Source organism: Pteronotus mesoamericanus, unplaced genomic scaffold, assembly GCF_021234165.1.
Source record: "Pteronotus mesoamericanus isolate MK-2021 breed Mesoamerican mustached bat unplaced genomic scaffold, CSHL_Meso_final scaffold_232, whole genome shotgun sequence".
In the NCBI taxonomy this organism is placed as follows: Eukaryota; Metazoa; Chordata; class Mammalia; order Chiroptera; family Mormoopidae; genus Pteronotus; species Pteronotus mesoamericanus.
Genome location: NW_026555311.1, coordinates 2,911,436 through 2,937,907, shown reverse-complemented (window position 1 = coordinate 2,937,907; position 26,472 = coordinate 2,911,436). Strand labels below are relative to the sequence as shown.

The window sequence follows — 26,472 nt, the reverse complement described above, 5'->3', positions numbered from 1 at the left end:
TCAAGTTTGTCCCACCAAAAAGCAGGACCTCATACTACTTTAAAAGTAGGCCTAAATGAAAAGGTAGAATTGATTCTGTATTTTTGCTTTTTTCATTATTTTAAGATTTTGACACCTTTAAAGAAGCTAAATTAATGAAAATACACATTTTGTGGTTTCTTGAAGAAAATAACATGTTGGGGATAAACATATTGGATTTAGTCTTAAGTTACACAGGGGCAAGATACAAGGGGGGACCCAAAAAAACCTGGAATTTATTTATAAAAATTTGTGTATTTATTCTTACATGTGTAAACTCAGTCACCTTCAAAGTACTTTCCATTGGATATACTATTCCCCTATTGGGACTTTTTTCCACTGCTCAAAACTGTTTTGATCTTGTCGATTTTGATGCCTTTTAGTGTTTCTACTATTTGTTTTGTTTCACCTCTTCCACTTTGGCAAAATGTTTCCCTTGGAGTACTTTTTTCATTAGGGAAACAATAACAGAATTTCATTAGTAGGGAGATCAGGTGAGCAGGGAGGGCAGGGCACAGAGGTCATGCTGTTTGTGGTCAAAAACTGCTGAATACTCAGCATGGTGTGGGCTGGTGTGCTTGTACGTCACCCATCATGAAATGTGGAAACATGCCGAGTCTTCAAAAAAAAAATTCACTGAAGCTGAACGCAGCCTCTCTCAGCAATGCCAGCTGGTACACTGATACAGATAGGTTTTTAGAACACTCACATTATCAGGGGAAGCCTGTACTAGAAGAGGCCTGCCCTCCAAAAGATAACTCTGGTATTTTTTGGGTCCTCCCCTCGTAGATACTTTTCCTCTGTTAGTCATCTGTTTATCTTGACTCAGAATGACCAGTCAAAAAAACCCTGTGTTTCATGTACCTCTTTAAATTTAGCTAAGCTCACATCTTTTAGATCAGAGGTAGGATTGGATTTGTCGTCTTCTTCAGAAATCACACCATTAAACAGCATGCCTCTTGCTTTGTTCTTGAAAAAATATTGAGAGGCCTGCTGAATTCAAAACAGCTTGACTCTCCTGGCCCACTTCATAAATATAGCACAGCGAAGTTTAGATCATTGCATTTTCTTTGTTATAAATTATAGCTGTCATAAAATAATCAATCATGTTTTCAGTATCCTAAGTGAAAAAATTCATGCTATGTGGATACCTTTGATTTTTTAAGTGAAATATATTTTGTTATATTTATGTTAATGATGTGCGGAACTACGCATTTCTTCCGAAGTTTCAGTACCTATCTCATATACAAAAATAATAATTGTTTATTTACTAAGTACAGTATTAAGTATTGGTGATTATTAATTAGAAAACAGTTATACTGTGGTTCTATGTATATTCAAACTTCAGTGTACTTGTACTTAGAAATTATTGTTGCTTTGGTAAAGAATATCCATTCTATTCAGTAGAATTTTTTGGGTCATGCTGTTCTGTTTTACTCTTCAGCTTATTGATTGTGTGTGTGTGTGCGCGCGCGCGCGTGCGTGTGTGTGTACGAGAGAAAACTTTTTTCCTTCTGTTTAAATTCTGTTTCACTAAGCAATGTTGTAATATTTTTATTTAAAATTACTGTAATCATTAAATTCTTACCTCAGTGATTAACTGAATTAAACTAAACCTCAAATTGTAGAGAATTAACATATTTACATTAAAATACCACATCAAACATCTGATATGTAAGATGTATTTGCTCATTGCATATAAATAGGGAATCACTTTAAAAGTTAGATTTTCTTTTGAATATAATGAGGTTGGATTATAGTTTAGGAGGTTCTTGTTCCAGACCCAGTTCCCCTATAAACCTTCTTGCTTCAGTTGTTATCTGTGATGACATTTCTTCTTCTAGTTTACAGAAATGTTGTGAAGGTCAGCTGTCATAATAAAGTCCTGAAGGAATTTGCACATGTATAATTACAAGAGTCACATCTTTTTGTGATTTTTTTGGTTCCTGTTTGTGACTATAGCAAACAGATTATCTTAATAACACCAGCTAATGATTACTGAGCATGGTAACTCAATTGACCCTTACAAAAAAACCCTATAAACTAGGCTGATACACAGAGAAGCTAAGTATTCTGCCCTAGATGACAAAGCCTATGAGTGCCAGAGCTGGGATTTGAGCCAGTCTGGTTTCACCGTCTTAACCAAATGTTGTGAATCGTGACACATAGGGCAGCAAGCTGCTGTAGATGGTGGAATGTTTTTTAGTAGATTCTGAAGACAGTCTGTGTTTATTTCATACCAGTGGTGAAGAATTGAGTTTACCATGTTCACACTTAGCAGTCCTGACTTTAAAAAAAAAAGTCAAACTTCATCAAAAAGACATGTATTCATGGTCTTAATGAAATTTATAATGATATCGAGTCTATTAGTAAAATGTTTTTCTAATGTCACAGTAGGTTTCATGGCACAGGACTTTCTAAAGAGACAGATTTTCGGTATGTCCATTTGTAGCTTTTGTGTTAGTATCAAAAGTTTCCTCTTAAACTAGTAATGACTCTTGTGTTCGCATGTTACTGTCTTCTCATTCATGAATAGCACATTCATAGATTATCAGTTGATACCATCTGCAAAATGATGTAAGTTGTAGAGCAAATAATAAACAGCTTGATCCTGTATTAAATCCCTTTAGCTGTGTATATTGCCTGATATGGAGCAAAGTTACAGTAGAGAGACCAAGATTATTTTGTTTTTATTTTGAAAGGCCTACAGTATGCAGCCTTTCTTCAGGACAGCAGCCCCAAACAAGGTGAACTGATTTTGCACTATGTTATTTTACTTTAAGTCTGCTTTTTTAAAATACTACATTTCTATCTTTCTTTAGGCTAGCTTAGTTAACTTGTTAGAATTGTTCATTAAAACCTTACTATCTTTACATTGCTTCTCAGTTTGGGATTTTGTGCTAATAGATTTGCTTTTTAAAAACTTTCCTGTAGTATTGAAGTGACATTTCACATACTATGCATTGATCAGGCTGTATCAAAGTAGTTGCTGACATATGGTGAAATTCAGGAAAAATGCAGGCTTAGCTTTTGGGCATACATTATTGAGTATTAGTCAAACTACTTTGTAAATTAATTCTATGTACTAAAAGAAAAATTGTAGACAACTCTGCCTATCATAAGCATGCTTATATCATTTATACCTTAGGAAAGTGTGCCCTGCGTTCAGAATCAGTAACTTTGGAACTTGACTTTTGCATGTTTTGTATATTCTAAATAGTTATTACTATGATTAAAAGAATGAACAGCACATATATTTCCTGCCCATATTTTCCTCTTAGAGCAGGTAACAGAGTTAGTTAAATGCCATTATGTAAACAGTACATCCAAATGTTTCCCTCCCTTTACTTCATTTGACTTATATATTCATTTCTGTAATTGTTATGAAAACTAGGTCTACCATTAAACACCTGTAAGGAAAGATTTCATTTGTATCTTGTTTTATGGTTGTATGGGAGAGAATAAGGATAGAAAAAGGAAGGAAGTAATGTGGAGAGGCTGGAGAGCTGTGCACCAAAATTATACTCTCTTGCTTCCTTCTCTTAGTTCACCTAGAAACTAACATTTTATGAATCACAGGAAGATGAATTAATGTAAAAATTTAAATGATGAAGGTTGGCAGTTTGTTTTGTTAGTAATGAGTCAAATGCAAGCCCCCAAAATCCTTTAGATATTTCCGAATAACTGAAAAAAATATTCTGAAATATTTTATTTTACACTTGGAAAGAATTCTGTTCTTTCAGAATAGAACAAAGTATCTTTTATCTGCTGGAGACTAATTTATCAATGATTTTCAATATAAGTATTAGATAAAATTTATCTACATGTGAACTTTGTTAAATGTGACACAGCGACTATTGTTTTAGTGTAGCCAAGCACCATACTCACTTGTCGTCTCTGGTGCCACTGTCAAACTTGGTGAGGTAGATTTTTTACTCTCATGCACACATTAGGGTTTTATGTTAAATCAGTATCTTACGATTTTTTAAGCAACCTGGCTAAAATTACTCCAGTGTAAATTTATAGAGCATTTACATCTGCAGCAAATAACTAGAAGTGGTTATGTTTCTCTTTATTACTTTGGTCAATAAAGACCAATTTCTGAAATAAAAGCAAACCAAAACTACATTTTTGCTGAATTTACTGAAGTGCTCTAGTCATGATTCTGAATGTGAATTTTGGAACATTAGTGACCCTCTTCTGTTGTGAAGGATTCAGTAGTAGCCCTGTCATGTTGGTTAGACAGTAATTAACACATTTCAACTTCAAGTGCCAAAGGAGTCGCAGAAACAAGTGCTACATTGAAGCCCATTTATTGGGGGACTAATTGACAGAAGAGAAGACACGAAACTATTCAACTTAAGAAGCAAGAGTGTAGATAGTGATTTATACAAAAGAAAAATGATGGCAGAGCCCCTCTGCCATTTTGGAATTTCAGGACCCTCATTGGTAGTGGCTTTGATTACACTGACTGTAGATTAAACCATTGTTAACTTAGTTACCACGTCTATAAAAGAAAGCTGAGAATTAATCCATCACTCTTAACCCAGGTATTTTTTGACAAAAGCCAAGAGTAGTATTTGTGAAGAATGGATTCTAAATTAAGAGAACTTATAACATCTTCCTGTTTAAATGGTTTTGGCTGTACAAAAAAGATTGTGACAAAAAAGAAAATGTTGAAGAAAACCTGTAACCCTGTAGTTATGTTTTTTTATTTCCAGGAATAGTCCCAGTAAGAAAATGATCCTATTTCCTTTTTGTTTTTTTATGGCAATGTCCTTTGGAGAATGTGATTAAACCTTTAGTTTCACATTTTCAATTTATTTTTCCAAATTCAACAGACCCTGAAAATTTGACAACCTATCAGAACATGGACATTCTGATTAATGGTTATTTTCAATAAAGCATCCAATACCATGGATGAGAAGATAAGAATAGTGAGCATCACCATTTATTACTATTTTCTCTGTTGCCACAGTGTGCTAATTACTTACTCTATTTTTTAAAAACAACAAAACAGAGGTTTGTTTAATTGAAATACTAAGGTATAGATGTTTGTTTGGGATTTTAAGTTCACTGAAGAAATTATTCCATAGATTATACTTTAAAAAAAGGAAGATAATGTTAGAACTGGGATTGGCTTTGGACTTTTTTCATTTTGGACTGGTTTTGCTATCAAATCACCTTAAGTTATTTTGAATATTAATACTGTTTAGGAAAGAATTTAAAATTTAAAGAAGCAAATTTCTAGATATTTTCCCTCTTGTTTTAACACATTAAATGTCTAAAATTGTTTATAATGCCTAACTTCTGATGGACTTTAGTTTCAATTTTGTTCTTAGTCATTGCAGATATTGACAAAATGTCATACGAAATTATTTTGTATTTTTTGTAGGACTGGGAAACAGAAAATCATGACTGGTATTGTTTTGAATGCCATTTGCCTGGAGAGGTGTTGATATGTGACCTGTGTTTTCGTGTGTATCATTCCAAGTGTTTGTCTGATGAGTACAGGCTTAGAGACAGCAGTAGTCACTGGCAGTGCCCAGTTTGCAGGGTGAGTACCTATATGAGCTTTAATGTGCTGGTCAGAGGGTTGGAGTTCATTGACAATAGCTGCACAAAGATACCCAAGGTGGTCGTGCCAGGTTGATGGATAAAATACTGGAGGGTGGGGGTTTTCTGCTGAAATGATGGTGTATGAACATAGAGCACTCATAAATGGATATCACAGAACACATGACATATTCAGGGTATGGATTTTAGAAAGTTGTAATCACATAAAAATACCCTCTCTTCCCTTACTTTATACTTGCCTCTGGATTGTGTGACTCCTTCAATAAATAGCCTTTGGGGATCAAGAAACATTCTTTTATACCAAAGTCTGTTCAGTGTGTCCTCTGCTACTCAGAAAACACAGCTAAAGGCACATTGCTGGAGATGTCTATATCTACTTCCTATTTATATTCATGTAACATTGCCTTTATTTTTGTCATATCATGGGTTAGTTTCTTTCTTATATTTTATTTGGAGGGTGGAGGGATGGAACAGTTGTATATAAAGCGTTCTAATGTAAACCAAATGAAATAGGCTGGTAGGTAAAATAGGTACTTTCCGCAATTATTTTCATTCATATTATTTCCCCATTGAAAAGTATACATGGATGTGCTTGTGATGTGTGTATGTGTGTGTGTGTGTATACAAGTGATGTGATACCTAAATACTACATTGCATATGGCAGTGGTGGTGATTAGCAGGGATTTACTTGGTTGTAACTTCTTTTATTTTGTACTTAAAATTATGAATATACTTACTTGGAAACACGCAAACTGCCCTGATTACTAATGAGTTCAGTTTGTGAATATCATTTGTAATACCAGAGTAATTTAAAGATTCCTTTATTCTTCCAAAAATAGTTTTGTCTTCATGATTTTTCTTCTCTTTGATATCAGCCAAACATTTTCTGCCAGTATGATGAGCAAAATGCATTGTACATTCTAGTCTTCCCTTGGTACCTATGGTTTTGTGTTAAGTGTACTTCATCCTACAAGCATACTGTATACTCCATAGGCAGGCAAAAGACAGTTGGGATAGCATAAAAAAATCATGTTTAATGATTTATAGTAAAATGTCTAAATAGTAGATAAATAGTGATAAATTCCTAGATCTGAATATATCAGTATCAAGCTTCAAGTTATAGATTTCCTCTTTGAGGTCTGCAAAAATTTATGTGTCTACAAAAAAATTATTGTAATTGGTGTGAGAACTGCATTTAATATTTATATTTTATTCTTATTTGTACATTTCAAAAAGATATCTCCTGTTTTCTGGTAACAATTTACATTAAAGTAAAGAACAATGAGATCTTAAGAACAAAAGCATTACAATAGTTAAAATATAAAAGAGATGGGGTGACTGATCAAATAATATGGACTAAGAACTTAGGAAATACAACTTTGGACATACTTGTGTCTTTACAGCCATAGCTTTTTAATATATAATATTTAGTTCTTATTTTCATAGTAAAGAATTTAAACAGTAACACTAGGAGTTTTGAGGATGAATTAAATTTTATTGTGGGTGTTTTAAATTCCTTACATGAAGAATGGAAGTTGAACAGTTCTACATCTGAAGAAAATGCATAATACTTTTTCCATTCGATTTCACCATCAAGTTTTCAGATTCCATTTTGTATATGTGTGTGTTCTACTCTTCACTGATTAGATGACTTTTTTTTTTTTCCTAATTTCAGAGGGTTTTACTGGCTCACACAGAAACAGGATAGCCAAAATGGAATTTAGCATATCCCATCCTATTTTTCTTCTCTTCCCTTTGGTTTTCTTTTTGTCTTTGTCAGTGTAGATATTCTCATGTTGTGATATCATTATACTTACTGAAATGATGCTGAGTCAATAAAAAATTGTTACTCACACATATTTTCATAGACTGTTAGCTGCTCTTTGGTTAGGCTCAGAGGACCTATGCTTGGGTTGTGGTTTTATCTCCAGCTTTAAACCTTCCAAAGTAATTTTTTTTCTATTTTGGAACTATTCTGTTTTAATAGCTACTTTCAAGAAAAAGATTAGTGTTAACAGTTCTTTTCTTGGGAGAAGAGGTAATAATAACCTTGAAACTTGATTGGAATTTTAAACATCTTTGTGGTAAAAGTTTTTGCTTGATTCATTTTTTTTAACAGTGTCAAAACTTCAAATAAAGTCATTTTTTAATCATCTAACATGAGATTTAAGTATTCATGGATTAAGACAACTGAGAGACTGATACTTTAGAACTATGGTTCTAAACCAGAATAATGATCTTTTCTATTTTTCTTTTTTAATTAATGTTTGGAAAGAATATAGATTAATTAGGTATGCTAATGAGGAATTTTGAAGATAAGATGCCCAGAACCAAATTTCAATACAGATATACCAAATAATAGATGGAACCTAACTATTACTACCTAAAATTCAAGTTTAAAACATTTCTAGTATCTTACAGCAATCAAAAGATTATTTTGTTTTTATATAACCTTTGCCCCTACAGTATTGAAAAGTCACTGAAAATGTCAACTCTAATTAAAAATAAATTAAAAAAATAATAAGAATACATGTGAGGATTCGTTTTAAAAAGTCACTTAGAATAGGTTCTCTCTCACCCAGCTATCAGTTGTTGTTACCAGAATTACTTCAGCTCAAGCAGCTTTATCTCAAATAGCTGACTATTTCTGAAATATTTTAAGAGGGCAGTGATTGGAGTGTTTCTCAATTTAAAATAATTTCATCAGTTTTTATAATAAATTTCAGGAATCACACAACTCTGAGCATCATTTCTTTGAAATGTTTGCCTTTCTAAAAATATTAAAATACTACTTTACAGATGTAGTAGACTATTACTGAAAAATAGACTATGAATATCACATTAGATTTTTGCTTTGAAGAAAATTTGAGTAATGTTCTGTTTCACACTCTTGTTACTGAAAACACTAGTTAAAAAAGGGGGGGATTTAAAATTACTGTTTTTTTTTCAATTGGCTGTAAAAAATTAAAATGGCTTAGAGGAAGATAAATAAAATAAATAAAATTTCCGGAAATGCTGTCACATAGGCAGATGTTCACACAAACCCCCCAACTCCCACCCCAGCACCTATCCATTTGTATCTGTATCTGTGTAACTTTATATACACGGCTAGAAGGAACCAGTTTGTTTCTATTCAACTATGTCCCAGTTATTTTTCTAAATATTATAATGTGCTATAGTTTATTTAACCAGTTCCCCACTGATGCTTATTACACTGTTTCCATTAGCCTATCTGATTAGTAACATTGCACAGAAACTTATCTGATGAAGGGAACATTCATGTTGCTATGTCCAGAGTCATGCCACACTTTTCATTTTGAAGAGCAGTCTTCTCATTATTGGATATATTTTGAGTTTTAGAGTCCTTGAAATAACCATGAATTTTCCAGGAAAAATAGTGAGAAAACCTTAACTTTTACATTAAAATTGCTTTTGAGATTTTACTTGCCTAAATAATATATCTTTAAAAAGCAATATAGTTAATTGTATTTTTAAAAAGAAATTAATTCACTTATATCTCTGTGATTCTGTCTTCTGATCACCTTCATAGGATAAATTCATTGAAGTGGAATTATTAAATTTAAATGATAGGCATATTTGTGATAAAAATCACTGAATTGTCCTGCAGAAGATTATGCCCAGTTATGTTAATACGAAAGTATTTTCCAATTTTTGTTGCTAATTTGATAGGGTACAAATTGCTGTGTTATTTTAATGTTGCTTCATCTTCATATATATTTCCAAATTATAACATCATTTTATCCTTTGATGCTATGGTTACAGAAGGCAGGCCTGGGTGGGTACACAAGCCCGTGTGTGTTTGTGTTGTGTGTGAGCACACATGCAAACATGCATGGTTGGTGTGTGTACCTGCATCGGTGTGTGTGCAAGCATAGGTATGTATGTTGGCACATGTGCACATCAGTGTTACATGTGCATGGGTGTGTGTTAAGTGTATAAGTGTGCATGTATGCTCAATGTGTGCATGCACATGTATTCATATGGGGATGGGTGTGTGTGCATGTACCACACACTTGCTGGCCTCAAGTCCTATTGGTGATACTTAGGATACTGTTAAGAGTGATGACTTCTTGAGATGTTTTTAAATATATGGGTAGGGTAATATGTTGTCATAAGAAACCCTAGGACCACCCCTGAGGTTGGTGCATCATGCTGCCTTTTAGAGCAGCACTTTCTGGGAGACCTCTCTGTGGGACTGAAAAAGTTCTTTCTGAGTTGTTCAATAGGAACTACTGTCTATGTTTGTCTATTGAGCACTCGAATGTGGCTTGTGAGACCCAGGAATTGGAATTGAATCTGGTGCATCTGGCTCTGACTACCTACTGTATCATACAGTGCAGCTTTAGAACTGTGTACTCTAAATGCCTATGCTACTCCCATGGAAGCATCTTTGGTATAATATGTCTGTCTCATGAGTGGCCTGGCATTTGTTTTCCCCATCGGGCCATAGTTAGGATGTGGAAGAATTCTAAAGGAGGGATATAAATCAACCTGCTTCTTGCCACTGCCGCTCATTTCCTTCATGTACACAGCATATTGTATAGCAGACACTGCATTGTGGCTATAAAATACAGTGCAGTGCACAGGTTAATGACTGTAACATCTGATAGTGGTGCTGCATTTGCTCTGAATCTGGCACCTCATAAAAAAACAGAAAGTTAACTTCAGGGGAAAAGAAACTGTATGTATGGCCAAAGAAATTAATTGCCACTTTCCAGCTTTACAGTTTTGACCTGTATTCTGAAAGTGGGCTTCTATTTTCTGTTTTCCTCTTTTAACATGTTCGTGTTTCTTACATAAATGAATGTTGTTTTCATAACTTGAAGGAATTACATATTCATATTACTGCTCCTTTTAGGTTCAGATACATGAAAATTTTATACATGGACTAAAATTTGTCATTAGGGAGCAGAATTTTGTGTACTATTTGCCTTTACTGTAACTACATAAAAAGTGCTAGAAAGGGAAAACCACAGTTACTTACTAGTCTCCTTTTCCATATTTGAGCCTCCAAAAGGGAATATTGCTCCAATGAAGTCCATCCAAATATTTTTATATTAGGTCTTTATATTATAAAAATTTTTTATTACAATTCTTTATATCCTTTAACAAACTTTGGTTCACTTTACATTCCATTTAAGACATAGTTATTGTACTTTTATATAAAGGATCAATATAAATCACAAAGAAAAGGTATTCACGGTAATGTATGAGGGCATATTACTCCAGTGTGTCTTTAAAAACTAGAAAATACACATCCCCTAACACGTTTCAGGTGGCATTTTTCTGTTTAAGGTTCACTAATTTTAAATTGTTAATATGCAAATTGTATGGCGAACCAACCTAGCTCATTAATAAAATTGATAAACACAAGAGAATGTAGATAAAGGAAATGAAGAATCTATGTGGGAGAATTTTATTAATAATTTTAAAAAATGTGGTCCTACATCTAATCCAAAAAGCTCTCTCAATTTTGAAGTTCCTGAATCTCTGATGATCTGAGGAAGAGCGCCCCTTAGTGGTACTTTCACATTAACTAGAACTATTCACATTAACTAGAACTATTCACATTAACTAGAACTAATGTTCCCCACTGCAGCTTCTCTTTAAAATGTTTTACAGGAAACTTAATAATTACAGAAAGAAGTCTATAGGAGGCATTTCAAATTATCTTTTAAATGGTAGGTTAAGCCCCAGATACTATACTTCCTCCCCACCCCAGCCCCCTGACCCCTCACAGGCAGATACTGAAAATGAAGGAATTGAACTGGTCTATTAAAATCAAACCAAGACTAAATTCCCATTAGGAGGTCACCTAGGGTTTTATCAAGTGGATATACATACTGACTTGTCCATGGTAACTTAGTTCTGGGTAAAGTTATATTTTGAGCCATTTGCACTCTGACTTTTTCTTGTTCAGGTAGCTAAAGAAAAAGTCATGAAAGCTATTTCTTGAAACTGGAGATAGAAATTTACTTCTGAATTGATTTATCATTCTTTGGGATATGTAGGCAGTATAATTTTTTAAGATTCGAAGTCAAGAGAATGCTATTTTACTGTTCAGAATGAAATGAGACAAAATGCTAAATGAAAATATTTTGAACATAAATTCTTTATTGTTTATTTACTATGAAACTGTAACTGTTCTATCTGGTCAGTCTTCCTTTGTTAATATGGGAAGTTTATTAATATTTTCACCCTAAAAGTACCTTTACCTTCAAGATAGATATTAACAAATTGGGAATGGAGATTTGATTTTTAAGTAAAATAGAAGTAGAAGCCATGTTTTGGGGGAGGGGTTGTATTTTTTTCTTTTTTAAATCGATGGACAATCACAATATTGACTGAATGAACATTAACTACTTAAAAAAATTTAAAGTCAGCTGAATCAAATCATCTTTTTACTAACAAAGTATAAAATTAATTTGTCAGATCTTGTCTAAATCAAGTACTTGATAATGCAGCATTACTATTCATCACCTGCCTGAATAGAGGAAAAAGTAATGGGAACATTGATAAGGTCAAAGGGTTTAAAAAATTGAATCCAAGATATGAAACTGTAAAACCCCACATACTGTTATCTAATCTCTTTATAAAACTATCTGGACCCAAACAAGAAAGGGAAAAAAATGCCCATGTTTTCTCATTGCCTTCCTATGATGAATTAACTGATGTATGGTCAGAAAGGCTTGGATATGACTGGGAAATATTTTGGGTAGTGGTATATTTTGTCTTCATGATATATGTGTTTGGTGGCTTGTTTAGAATCTTAATCAAATTTTATCTTTGACTTTTAATTTTAAGGGGTTAAGGATATAATAGTTGGTCTGGGTTTTTTATCAGGATGCTTACAACTTAATCTAGATAAATAGAAAGCTCATTTAGTGTTTCCAATATTGATGAACTGAAAATAGTACAAAGGGCAGTGTCCTTTTATAAGGGGGAGACCCCCCGCAAAACTGGAGTTATCTTCTAGAGGGTGGGCCTCTTGTAGTACAGGCTTCTCCTGATAGTTGAGTGTTCTAGAAACCCATCTGTACTAGTGTACTAGCTGGAATTGTTGTGAGGGGCTGCATTCAGCTTCAGTGAATTTTTCTGAAGACTCTTTCAACACGTTTGCCCCTTTCATGATGGGTGATTTATGAGCACACCTGCCCACACCCTGTTGAGTGTTCAGTGTCTGGCCAAAAACAGCGTGATGCTGGTGCCCCAGCCTCCTGTTCATTTGATCTCGCCCCAAGAGACAGGTTTGTTGTTGTTGTTGTTGCCCCTGATGAAAAAAGTCCTCAAAGGCAAACTTTTTGCTGAAGTAAAACAAAAAACAGCAGAAACACTAACAGGCATCAAAGTTGACATGTTCAAAACTGTTCTTGAGCAGTGGGAAAAAAGTCTCCATAGGTGTAGTGCATCAGATGGAGAGTACTTTGAAGGTGACTGAAGTTTAAACATGTAAGAATAAATATACAATTTTTAATACATAAGTTCCGGGGTTTTTTGGGGTCCCCACTCTTACTGTCTGCAAATGCGTGAGATGAGAGGGGAAGGTGTGGACAGGTGAGCAGACAGTATTCCCATTGGCTGGTATCAACCTCTGTGAACAGAGAACAAATAATACTCATTCCTTGACCTGAAAACACAGATAACTTATTTTCAGAAAAGACTGGAAAGGTTTACTCCATTGAGGAATGCATTGTCTCTGCCTTTTGAATCTTGTTCTTTCTTTAAAAATTAGTATTGTGTAAAAGGTGAGGAACAATTAGATAGAAAATCTGGTTCCATAAAGTTTCTCGGAATTGTCTTTTCTGTTCTCTAGTCCATATAATGTGCCATAAAGGAGCTTAAAGTTACCCTCCAAAGTGTATTTTAATGTTGAATGATAAAATTTCTGACATGCATGAAAACACTTCTCTCTTTTTAGCTAATATTTTAGCAATTTTTTGTCAGTGTGTGGATGTAGTAGATTTAGAAATGCTGCATATTTTTACAATACCAGTTGGTTTTGTGGCCTGTGGAGTTAGAGACTCTTTAACAGTTCATAAGTCATCCTAGACTGCTACAAAGCTGAAAGCTGATTATATCATCTGAAATTAGTCATAACTTACTGACCTCAATCAGCACAAAGAGCTGACTTTGTAAAAATTAATAAAGACTGATAGAGCTGGAGTAGCATTTAGTGCTGTTTGTAAATCTGGGTGAACAGATGTAGAAACACTATGCATTAGTGGGTCTGCAAGGCCAACGTCTACACAGTAGGAGCCAGGGGCTGTGAGTGGAGCTGCAGTTTGCTAGCATGCTCCAAGTATCCACCTCAAGACACTCTTAGTGGTTTGCATTATCCTTGGAGTTCCAACTTGTAGCTGTGTGTAAGAAGACATATTGGTGACAGCTTAAAAGAGGTTTAAAAACCTATATTTACTTTTCTTTAACTTGAGTTAAAAACAAAACAAAACAAAAAACGTTGCCAGAAACTCAAGTGCAGATGACTTGCTGATTGGTTGTGGACATTGACGATGGAGTTAGAGGGAATCCCCATGGTTAAATGTGTAGTGCACCTCACATACAGAAGTGAGTAAGTGACATTTTCCACCATTAAAACTGGCAATAGGTGATATGTTCTGATCTTTTGGCTTAATGGAGAATTAATTTCATTGTGTTAGTCCTGAGGGTGAAAAAGAATGAATGTAGTATATTTTTAGAAAATTATCCCAGAATATGATAGTCATTGATAGGGCTACTAAGGTACCAGTGATATGGGAGCAGAAATGGCAGCATTTTGGGCCACTCCCACCAGAACAGCTCTCCTGTTAAAGTCTCAAACTTTGGGGTCTGATGACTACTTTGATTCCTTTCTATGTAGTCACTACAAATGATCATAGAGAATACTTTAGAGCCTCTGATTTCAGTAACAACATAGGCAGTTCACTTGCAGATAAAATGTATTGTGGGTTGTTTTTTTTTCCTGTGATTACAGAGAGTTATAGAAGAGAGCTTGGAGTTTTTTGCTTCCTCAAACAATGCAAGTAATTTAGATGCAGACTAGTGCTTCTCCACTAATGTCCAGGGGCCCTGTACCAGAATCACCTGATGTGCTTGTTTAGAACAGTGACTCTGGGCTGAAGCTCAGGAATCTGCTTCTCAACAAGTGCCTCTGATTTGTGAGCTTATTAACATTTAAATGAGTCTTTAGTTGTTGGAGGCCAACAGGGATATTTAGATGTCAAGAAGCAATGGGATGGTTCACACCCAGAAGTAAACAAAGTAGTTTATAGTGGTCAGAATATGCCAACACATCTTGGATGTGTGATTAACTGTTTCTCATTTTGAATGAATCTTGTATTGTCGAGTTAAACAACTGGTAAATGGAGTATTGTTTCTGGTAGGCAGTGAAGTTGGTTAGTAATGATTGTCCTGAGTTCAATGCACCTAGCAGTTATATGTGCTAGATAGTGTACAAGGGCCTGGCAAAAGAACAATGAACTAAGCTATTATGGACCCTGTTTTCCAGAACTTAAATCTATTAAAGAGTTGGCAAACTACGGCCCATGGGCTAAATCAAGCCTTCCATCTGTTTTTGTACTGCTCTTAAGCCAAGAATGGGATTTACATTTTTAAATGGTTGAAGAAAACCCAAAAGAAGAATAATATTTTGTGATGTGAAAATTGTAAGAAATTCCACTTTTAGTTTCCACAAGTTTTGTTAGAACTTCACACTCATGGAATGTCTTCATTATTTATGACTGCTTCCTCTCTACTATGGCAGTTGAGTAGTTAAGACACACCCCAACTGTATGTCCTCAAAACCTAGAATATTTGCTACCATATAGAAAGTTTGCCAACCGTGGTGAGCCCACTGCTGAAAAACATTCTGGATATTGAGAACCCCCCCCAAAATGTGAGGCCTTTGTCTTTCTTTAGTCACAGACTTGGAAACCTGAATTTGAATTCCAGCAGCACCAATTCATTATCTAAGTAGAAGACACCTCGTTTCTGATTTTGTACCTTTTTTTTCTCTCTTTTGAATATTTGGTGTGATACTTCCACAAGTTCATTCTCTGCTAAAATATATTCCTATAATTTAAAGTAGGGTTTCTGGGGAACATTGAAAATTTCACACCATTTAATCCTGAGTGTCCTTTCAAATAATGATGCTTGGACATTGTAATCAATGATCAGATGTGGATCAAAGTTGCTTGTACGTTCTTCCAGCCAGAAACATTTTAAGTCGCTGAATGTGACACTTTATTCATGTTTGTCTGTTGTATCTAACTAGACACATCTGATTTGCTATATGCTAGCAATTGTTTGTAACTGGCTTAAGAATCCCTTACTCAGGAAGATGTTCAAAATTTTATGTTTTGTTTTTTTCCCCTTAGAGGAAAGCAGCCCCTCTGTTGTCTGTAATGTACTTAAGAGCATCACACTTCAGTGAATGTCTTAACGTACATTTGTAACTCAGCTTCAGCTTATGTGATTATTGTCATTTTAAAATGGTTTCCACAACTTTGGCCATGGAATGGAAAGTTTTGTCTCTTGATAATTTACAGATGTTGACCCAAATCACTCCTGGGTAATATGAACAGTTACCAGAACTTTACTGGACTTTTAGTAGGATGGATTCTGAGCTGCACACTGTTACAGAGAAGCCTTTACTGATGAGTCCTGAGGTCTACAAGTAGAGAGTAAGGTACAGTTCTTCAAAAGGGCCCGAGAAAGGATTGGATCTGAAATAAACTGCAGATATTACTCAGCATTACTTTTATGTTTTCTGAACTGACCAAGGGCTATCTGCTTAGTTATGTTACAAACAGAATAGTATTGGGTTGGCCAAAAAGTCTGTTTAGTTTTTTCCATAAAAATAAAGGACACATTTTTTATCTTCACCAATAATTTCATTGATTTGGATATTTGAGTATGTCGGCTATCTCCTGCTATTGGCTTCTAGTGGGTAAAGGCCAGGGGTGCTGCTAAACATCTTCCAATGCATAAGACAGTGCCATAGCAATGAATTATTTGGCCAGAATGTCAGTAGTACCAAGAAACTTTGCAAACTACTTCTGATATGTTCGATCAGTCACAGCACTGTGTCCATATACTGCACAAATCTTTTTTTTGAGTTTCTGCTGCATTTTTACCTTTTCTGAAATAATAAAGCATAATACACTGAAATGTTGTGTATTTTGTTCCGTCTCCAATATTAAAATGGCTGCACAAAGATTCACCAATTTTGATTGTTTTTTTAAATGCACATTTATATGACGGCTGTCATAATGCAATCTAACAAAACTGTTTTGAATGAAGTTAAAGACAACTAAGCACTACTAGAGCCATCAAACGGAAAAACTAAATGAACTTTTTGGTCAACCCAATATTTACCTTAAAAGCTAACCCTTTACTTTCTTTTAATCAGAGAGGCTTTTTGTCAAGCCAAGTGCCTTGGTTTGGCTGACAGGTGCCAACTTAGACACTCTGCTGTGAATGTCTCATAAGGCAGCTCACAACATATTACCTAAGAAATCCCCAGAAGTCTTTGAGTGCAGCTCTGGGACAGAAGTTGCAATGCTTTTGTTGATTTCCTGTGTGAAATACTAAATCTCCAAATTGTAATGGAAAACTGTCAGAAAGAAAGGCCAAAGGATTGACAAATGTGAAAGCATCTTACAGCAAATGTTTTGTCCTTACAAATTTTTGGGAGTAGTTTTGCATCGGTTCAGGGTCCTTAGCTCCTGGGCCCACGGGTTTGAGAAGCAGGCTCCTTTCAGCCTCCTGGGCATGCCATGACCCACACAAGGTCCAGGCACAGAGCTCCAAGCCCCAGGGCAACACAAGTGTTTGTATGCATGTCAGTTCTCCTAGCTTGCAGTAGAATACCCTATTTGTCACCAGATAAGATATATTGGGCAACAGTAGGAACTAAACAAGTAGTGGAAGCTTTCAACAAAATAATGTTATTTTGTCTGTGAAACTCCTTTTGGTGGATCCTTGCCCACTAAATTTGGGTGATTTCAGCCCAAATCATTGAAGCTCCTACTACAGTACTTGCAAAGAATGAACAAAGAGTTAAAACAGATTTATTTGTGTGAGCAAGTGGATGGAGAAGTAACTAGATCTGGCATCACTTTAAAAAGAACTTTTTAAGATTACGCTTGACACATCTCAGTATAGCAGCCATGGTTACAATTTTACCACTGCACCTGTTTGAGTGTATAGCCTCTTTAATAATGCCAGGCAGTGGTTCTCAGTCAGGGTTGCATGTTAGAAACACCTGGGGTGTTGCCATGGCAAGTGCCCAGGCCTCTCTCCAAGCACCATTATCAGACTCTCTGGGGTGGCACCCTGACATTGTCAGGCCTTTTCTTTCTTTTTTTTTTTTTTTTTAAATTTACTTTGCAGGGGTTTGCACAAGTCTTGAATGTATTGTTTGATGAACGGATAAATGCGTACACACTTGTGCACCCAAGGAGAGAATGTGACCATTGACTCCTCCTTCCCCCAGACAGTCATTGTTCTCGTTACTTTCAATCACAGATACATTGTGCCAGTTTTAGAATTTTGTATAAGTGGATATTGGTGATTTTTAAAGGTTTCCCTGGGTGGTTCTAATGCACAACCACAATTGATCAGCATTGATATTGAAGTCTGAGTAGCACTTTATTAAATGGGGTAGAACACCTCCTAGAGTTATATTTTGAGGGAAGTGGAGCTGTGAAGGATGGGGTAGGTCATATCTATATAGCCATGGAAGTCTACTGTCTCCCTATTATGTCCTTTTACATTTTGTTTGAAATAGTCATTTTCCAACCTCATATCACTACTTTTAATTGTGCATGGTAGAAAAGAAATACTCTAGCAACTTGAAGCAAATTTAAACATGATACAAAATGAGATGATCATCCTATATTTATCATATGATTTTGTGAAATTAGGGCCCCAGTCAGAATACTGCATTTGTAGTCTTCCCAACAAGAAAGAAATGTTGCTGCACATGGTTACACTAATTTAGCAATTCATTTAAGAATGTTTAAACAGGTGAAACCAAAGTGAAGCATTTTGAGAGATGTGACACCCATGTTTTGTGTAGATTCTCTGTGGCAAGGAAGTGGGAACTTGCCATGGACCTTTATTTAAACAGGAACAATTTAGTGCATAGGTTACCTAAACTTAAGCAAAGTAAAATAGAGTTTCTCTTACTGTATCAAAGTGTTTTCAAAGAAGAATGAGCATAGTTGGATGCTTTGACTATCCTGATATTCTGATTCTAGCACTGCATCAGTTTTGCCCCTAGAGAAATGTTGAATTGCTTTATTTTCTAAGGTTCTAAAAACAAAAGAGGTTAGATTCCTACTAACAGTGAAGTACTTTATAGGTTGATGTTCAGAGCACGAAAGGAGAAAAACATTCCTGCATATCTGAGGCATACACAGCAGCCTGAGGACTGTGTCAAGATAGATGCTGTGAGGTTCCCATCCCCAACATCACTGCTCAGGTGACTGCAGACGATATTTAGAGAACATTTTATTTTAGTACTACATAAAGTGGTTGTTGTATATTTCCCCTAAATATGTTCTCTATTTTAAGAACCATGCCCCCAGAGATAGTATCACAAGATTTCTAACCTGATGTTATATTTGAATTTATACAAACTTATAAATTAATGACCAAATTGGTATTTGGAATTAGCCTTTTTAGTGCTGTACCCAGAATATTTGGCATGATAGAGCATTTAGTTGGAAGCATTTGTTGTCTTTTAAAGGAAAGTAGGTTTTTCAAGAGGTGAGAGAAAAAGCAGCCTTCTTGGCCTTCTTTCTTTTTTTTTTCTCTTCCCTATATCCAAAAGTTTGTCAAACTGTTTAGTATAAAAAGTGGTGCATGGGAGGATGACCATTTTGCAAAAATATTTGTCCAAAAGTGAATTGCTGATTAGGCTTCACATCCACTGAGAACTCCCTCTACACCCCGGTGTGATTTGCAGAATGCAGGAATAGAACTTGTTTCTCTGATGTGCTCTGGCTTACAGAAGGGGGCTAATTAATAGTTCTCACATGTTTGTGTGCATGAGAATCACTGGAGATCTTGTTAAAAATGAGAATACACAAGCCACATCAAAGCCCCCTTCCTCCAAAAATTACAAGCCTGGGGTCCAAGAAATGTCATTGCCTTTAAAACTCTACACCTATACCCTTGGTGCTTGGTCTTAGCCATGTGCAACAACCACCTGAGGAATTAAATAGATAAGTGAACAAGCACAGGGTTTCCATAGAAATTCCAACTCACATTTGCAGACTTGAAGCCCAACTGCATTTTAAGAAGTTCTACTGGTGTCTTTGGGTATGGCCAGGGTTGAGAAGAACTGCTTTGTAATTGGCATAAATTTAGAAGCTGTGTGCATGGGTCATAACAGAAAGCTGGGTAAGGAGGGAACCATTGACTGTGTCTGTGCGTGACCAAAGAATCCAGGCAAGAAGTGGCAGGAGCAAGTCACTTTAAATGTGAAATCTGTGAAATAGTCTCCAGCTAAGAAAATGTTTTTCTGCTTTTTATTCAAGTATTTTGATATTGTGTGTATAATCAGTTTGCCTCAGCTCTGGCTAAGACTTCTGAGTTACACGAGAAATGTCTTGTCTTTCATTGTGTACAGCATATTAAGATGACTTTCTGCATATAAAGTTTGTTTGGGAATAATAATCTAGTGGCCTGAAAAAGTTAAAGCATCTGTCCAGTAGTGTGGAAAGGACATAAGAGGTAGAATCCTGTTTTTTTTCCTCCCTTCCCTTCATATGACATTAGATTTTCTGAGAGAGAAATCGGAGAACCTAATTAGCATAAGCGTTAGGCCAGAGTAATAGAAATTGGAGTTATTACTGAATAGATCAATAGCACTTTAAAATAGATATGTAGTTGTGTGCTGCTGCACTGCACATAAGTGACACAGACTTTTAATAACATGTTTAATTGAAGAATAGTGTTTTGAAATTCACCATTCTCTAGTGTGAATTTTTAATGTACATAAAGGACTTCAGCCATTGATTTTTTTCTGTGTGTAAACGAGTGATTCTACATTATGTCATTATTTGTTATCATTATTATTGTCATTTCTTTTCATCTGAAAACTGGTTTAAGTTTCAAAATATAAAGAAACGAATGCATTATTCTCTAAGGTATTATTTCAAGTACAATGTAATATTTTTCAATTCTAGGTTCAGTAAATATTTTTGATATGCAAATTTCAAAGATTTCTTTGTAGTAAATATGTTGGAAGTAGTGCATCTTTTAGTGAAATCTTTGCAGAATATACCCTTTATGTATAGAACTCTTTTTACATGAATATAGACATAAATGATCAGATTTTATATCTGACCTTTTCTGTTTTTAACAGAGCATCAAGAAGAAAAATACAAACAAACAAGAAATGAGCACATACCTGAGGTTCATTGTCTCTCGCATGAAGGAGAGGGTGAGTCCCGCCCCCTGTGGTCTTTGTGAGTCTCCCAGTTAGATTTCAGTCTGGTTCACTCTTTAAAAGTTAATGACTGACAAGTAACAAATATGTGTAGAGTAGCCTGAAGGGCGGGAACCATTGCTGACATATTTTTTTTGTATAGTGAATAGTTCTACAGTAGGCTTTTAGATTGTGTGTGTGTTTTAGGAGAGACATTTTTTAGCTGCATTAGATTAGAAACATTTACATTTTTAAAATTCATTTATCTTAACGAACATTTTCATGGATAGTGTTGAAAATGAAATGGAACTTTCCAAAATAACTTCTATCAAAACCTTAAGAAATGCTTTGTTAAACTGTATATAGTGCGTATACATTTTTCCATTAGGTTCTAAAGTACTTGTTTAGAAATTGATGTTTACCTAATCTCTCTTTAGCCACATTTAAAATTGATGTATCCAATGACCTTTCAGGCTATAGACCTTAATAAAAAGGGAAAGGACAGCAAGCACCCAATGTACCGGAGGCTGGTGCACTCAGCGGTCGACGTCCCCACCATACAAGAGGTAAAGCCCAGCCTTCTGTCTTGCTTCATATTCATTCCGTGGCTCCCAGGTGACTGAGATACTCGCAGCCCACGGTGATTCTGGTTGCCATTCCTTCTTGACAAGGATGTGCCTACCTTGTCTCTTAGTGAGACTGGCCAGGCATGGCCACCATGTGTGCATGGCTGCTGTTTTAAATTTTGTGTGCTCACTCTAGTGCAGACTGGGTGTCACCTTTTAAAAGGTTTGGTGTTAAGCAACCTGTAGATTCTTGATACTTGTTGGTTAAAGCAAATGGATGGTAGTCTGGTCAATTTCAAATTTCAGGTTTAGAGAATTCACATCTGGACACAGATTCCCTGTTTTAGCAGTAGCACTTGGGAGTTTCAAGGAAAAATCAGCACGTAGAACTGATCTAGAGTCTTGGGAAACAATGAAATGAACTTGAATAAAAATCACCAATGCTAGTTGAGAATTGTTAGGTTTATTTATATTTAACTATTGATTACAATATAATCCCATATAACACTTAAGACATTTTTACAGTTGGGGTTGCTGAATTACTAATTCTGTCCCTTATGTGTCATTTTGAAATTTTAAAATCATATGGTTGGCCATAATAGCTTATAGGAAATTAAAATAGCTTATTTGAAATTATCTTAAAAGTTTCCTAATCCCCTTAGCAGATGAGAAAGACTGAAGGTATATTATTTCAGTGGAAGTAAAGGGTAAATGAAGGTTGTTCCCTAAAAGTGGCTGGCAAATGCTGGAATAAAAATAAATAATTTAAAATTTACCTACTACTGACAGATTTCATAGCCTCAGGTATAACCTCTTTTCCTAAACTCCGAAGCCTCTAAAGAATGAACCCTGCTTCCCTTCCTGTCCCTGTCCCTACCCATGCATGGCACCTTCCCAGATCCCCAGTCTGATCCTGTTTTCTCCACAGAGAACACCAGATGGGTGGATGGTGTCTTGGTCCTGTGCTTGGCAAGTGATGGTCATGAGCAAAAGCCCATAGGGAAAGTAGAGGAAGGCATGATTTTTATGTTTCAAGGAACTTACAACTTAGACAAAAATGCAAGCCATGAGGTGCATACCTCACAGGTTACAAAGGTGCAGTTGCCCTCCCCCTGGGTGTATATTGGGCCACCTGGAGCTCTCCAGACAGTGCCAATGCCTGCGCATACTGGAGCCCAATACAATTAGAAATTCAGTATTTGTGAATAAGCCCTGTGGCCCTACGTGATGGAAAGGAGGCAGATACCTACAGCTTGGGAATGGGCAAGCACCTTCCTATAAAAAGGGCAACTGAATTTGGTCTTGGAGAATTTTAACAGAAAGGTGCGTTCTTAATTATTCTTTAAAAGCCTTACCATTTTAAGCATTTAAAGGCCAAGCAGTTTTCAAAACTATTTGCTAAAAACATCACCAGGACAAGAAAATGCCTTCTTGCTGTCAAGTTAACTTAGTCATACCTCCTTGTAAAAATTTTGTCTTCCTCCAGAAACTCCTTAAATTTCCTCCATAATCATTTTCTTTGGCAGCTAAAGGCACAGCTACAAAGAATTCAATGATAGAAATCCTTGACATATACCACTCTAATGTAGGAGAAACCCTGGCATTTCCTCTGCCTAAAAGAACATCTTTGCTTTTATTTTTTAATTATTTATAAGTTAGTACCTAGTCTCAATTCACAATTATAAACATGTCTTCTTATTTATGTTAAACTGTGACAGAGGCTAACAGTTCTTTCCCACCTCCCACCCCCCAATCTTTAATGTCTTGTGTTATAAAATTGGGAAGTATGTAGATAGGGTCTCATCAACCCAACACTGGCCAAAGCTTTCACTGTTTACAAAGCTAAGCAGTAGCTTTCATCATTGCTAAGGAATGAAATGTTCAGACTCCCAAGTTCACTCTAGTAAATTAATACAGAGGACAGTGGTGGCTGCAGTAGATCAGACCTGCCACACTTTACCATCCTGTCACGTTCTAACTGCACATGAAGTTGTGGGTTTCTCTTACACATGGTCCATCAATACTGGGGGGCCAAGGAGTAGCCATATGTCATTCTGGAAAATTCTGCTGTGTCCTATACTCTAACCATATTAGCATAACACAGACAAATATTTTCACTAGTAACTCTTTTGCCATTTTGTTTTTGACCGCTGCAGAAAGTAAATGAAGGGAAATACCGAAGTTATGAAGAGTTCAAAGCTGATGCTCAGCTGCTTCTCCACAACACAGTGATTTTCTATGGAGGTTGAATATTTTTTGTTCTTGCTTTTGCATTTTTTCCATACCATTTACATTCTATGTTGAGAAATATCTTTTATAAAGCATTAAAAATTAATATTTTAATGACCTGTAAATAATAGTTATGGTTTAGTCTTAAAAATATTTGGTAATGTAGTTATAGCTTATGGAAGTATCCAGAAGCAAAGCACTAGTATACTAAATGATGGAGGTATTACTTTATATAGTTTTGTCTATAAATTTATAAACTTAGTTGAGATACTTCTTATAAGCACTGTGATTAATTCTGGTCATTTCCCCACCAATACCCTATCATTTGAAGATAAAGAAAGGCCGCTCTATACCTAGAGAATTGGCATTATGTTGGATGTGAAATTAAAGCTGCCTGTACAATTTTATTTTGTTGTCTGAACTTCATTTAAAATACACATTTTGGTTTAAATGGTATATGTCCACATTTGTCAAACTCCAAGAAAATGAGTATATTAATTTTGATAGTCTTGTGTTTCCAGATCACTAGTAATAGATATCTGTCTTTAATTATAGCAGACAGTGAGCAAGCTGACATAGCAAGGATGCTGTATAAAGACACCTGTCATGAGGTACTGTCCATGTCTAGTAATTAAACTTTCACTATTTTCCAAATTTATTTCAGATTTCCACTCATTTTAAATATAGTTTAATTCTGCCATTTCCTTGAACTATAATTTTATGTAACATATTTGGTATACATGGGAAATAACACAAATAGAGGAGGAAAATTCTGGCAGGCTATTCTCAGAGATATCCTGGGAGATTTAGTTACTAAGTAACTTCTACAATGAAACTTTGCTCTTTTTTAACTGCCCTTAAGGATTAGTTAAGTGATGCATTTACATGCTTTGTATGGGGCAGACACTCAACAAATGTTACCCTCTTTGAATGAAAGATACTACATAGGCAAAAAAAAAAAACCCCAACAAAGTTCATATTTATACAATAAATGAAATACATATTTTGGGAAGGTTTTCCTGTGTGTGGTCTTCTTTATTTGAAACATTCACCTATAACAATATTGTCTTTGCAAAAATTACATAAAAGTTTTGTTTCTTGAATTCATTTCAAATTTGACTTTAAAATTTCATTTAGCAAATATTTATTGAGTGTCTACTAAGTGCTATGCAGTACATTAGGAGAAATGAAATGGTGATCAAGGTACTGGCTTTCTCCTCATGGAGCTGTATTCTGAAGGGGGAGACTCAAAAAAAGCAGATGAAATATCTTTATAAGTTGTAAAAAAAAGTTATGAAAGAAAACAGGGACTAAAATGGAGAATGAGGGAAGTGTGGACTGCTGTTACTGGTAGTAGATATTTTATATGGTGGATGAAGAACTTTCTGAGGAAATTGCTTTAATCCAAGCGCTAAATAGTCAAAGGCACCAGTGAGGCTGGAAAGCAGAGGTCAGACATGCCAGGCCTAGTAAGGAATTTTTCTTTTTTAAGTGCAATCCATGAATGTGGGGGTGATTTGAACCGGAAAGTGGAAGGCTTTTCCACTGTTACTGAAAACTAAAGCTTAAAAACAAGATTCAAGGACATTTGTGTACATGGATGAGGATGTTAACTTACTGTCTCAAGTGTATATAGTTTAATACACATGTATATTTTATGCAGGCTAAAATAGTGGCTTTTCTTTTTTCAGCTGGATGAGCTACAGCTTTGCAAGAACTGCTTCTATTTGTCAAATGCTCGTCCTGACAATTGGTTCTGCTATCCTTGTGTATGTGACATTTTGTAATTTTTGTTTGTTACCTCTTAAGTGTATGATGCTAGAAAGAAGTTTATTTCCAGTTTGCTTAAAGATTATGATCCTTCCTAAATATGTTTCTTTATATCATAGTACATTTGGTTTTAATGAGTATAAAAACTGAGACAAGGGAAAAACAACTTGTGATTGTTCCATTTCTGACTTTAAAATGAGGAACTTAAGAATAAATATTGAGTCCCATAATATAGTATAGTGTAGTATAACATAAAACATATATTTTTTGCTTTTCCTCTCATTCTTTCACAAGAAATCTAGGGCTTTATATATGTTTATAGATATATACTTTCCCCTCAAATGACATAATATTAGGAAGGGTGCTGTCAAGAATTCCATGAATGTTCTGAGGGCCCCAAAAGCACAGGTGTATCGCCAAAGGCCACCTGAAAGCAGCCAACCTTCGAGAGGTTTCTGTGCTTCTCAGTCACTTGAAAGTGTTATTAAAATTTGGATCTCTCATTAGATAGGTTTGAATCAGGGCCTAAAATTCTCCCATTTCTAACGGCCTCATGAAACACAGTAAGGCCTTTCTTTTTGCTCCTACTGCCTTATTCCATAATGCTACAGGCTGTTAAGCAAGTATTTTTCCTATTTCTTCTCAGAAATGAAGATCCATATTCCTACTGCAATACAAATTTTAATTTTCGATGTTTTTCTAGGAGGCAAAATCAGTCAATCCCAGGCGGGGGTGGAGGGAGCTCTTTTTAGTTAGGAGTTAGAAATATTTCAAAATAATGAGTTATACTTGACTAAATAGTTCAGTATTAATGATAGATTTGTATTTAATACTTTGAAAGTAATATGACAGGGT

The 26,472-nt window shown here is 35.3% G+C and overlaps 1 protein-coding gene across 16 annotated transcripts in view; it reads left to right on the top strand.

Moving 5' to 3' along the window:
• Positions 1-26,472, top strand: part of ZMYND11 (zinc finger MYND-type containing 11) — a 141,053-nt gene that overhangs the window by 92,293 nt on the left and 22,288 nt on the right. For 10 of the 16 annotated variants that reach the window (XM_054591607.1, XM_054591603.1, XM_054591600.1 and 7 more), the window contains 7 exons: positions 2,721-2,765; positions 5,414-5,575; positions 20,990-21,067; positions 21,526-21,618; positions 23,775-23,862; positions 24,403-24,458; positions 25,539-25,616. In XM_054591607.1, the coding sequence (XP_054447582.1) occupies positions 2,721-2,765; positions 5,414-5,575; positions 20,990-21,067; positions 21,526-21,618; positions 23,775-23,862; positions 24,403-24,458; positions 25,539-25,616 (600 nt within the window). Of the gene's footprint in view, positions 1-2,720; positions 2,766-4,940; positions 4,956-5,413; positions 5,576-20,989; positions 21,068-21,525; positions 21,619-23,774; positions 23,863-24,402; positions 24,459-25,538; positions 25,617-26,472 lie in introns of those variants that run through there. The other 6 variants (XM_054591609.1, XM_054591616.1, XM_054591611.1 and 3 more) reach the window with 6 other exon arrangements.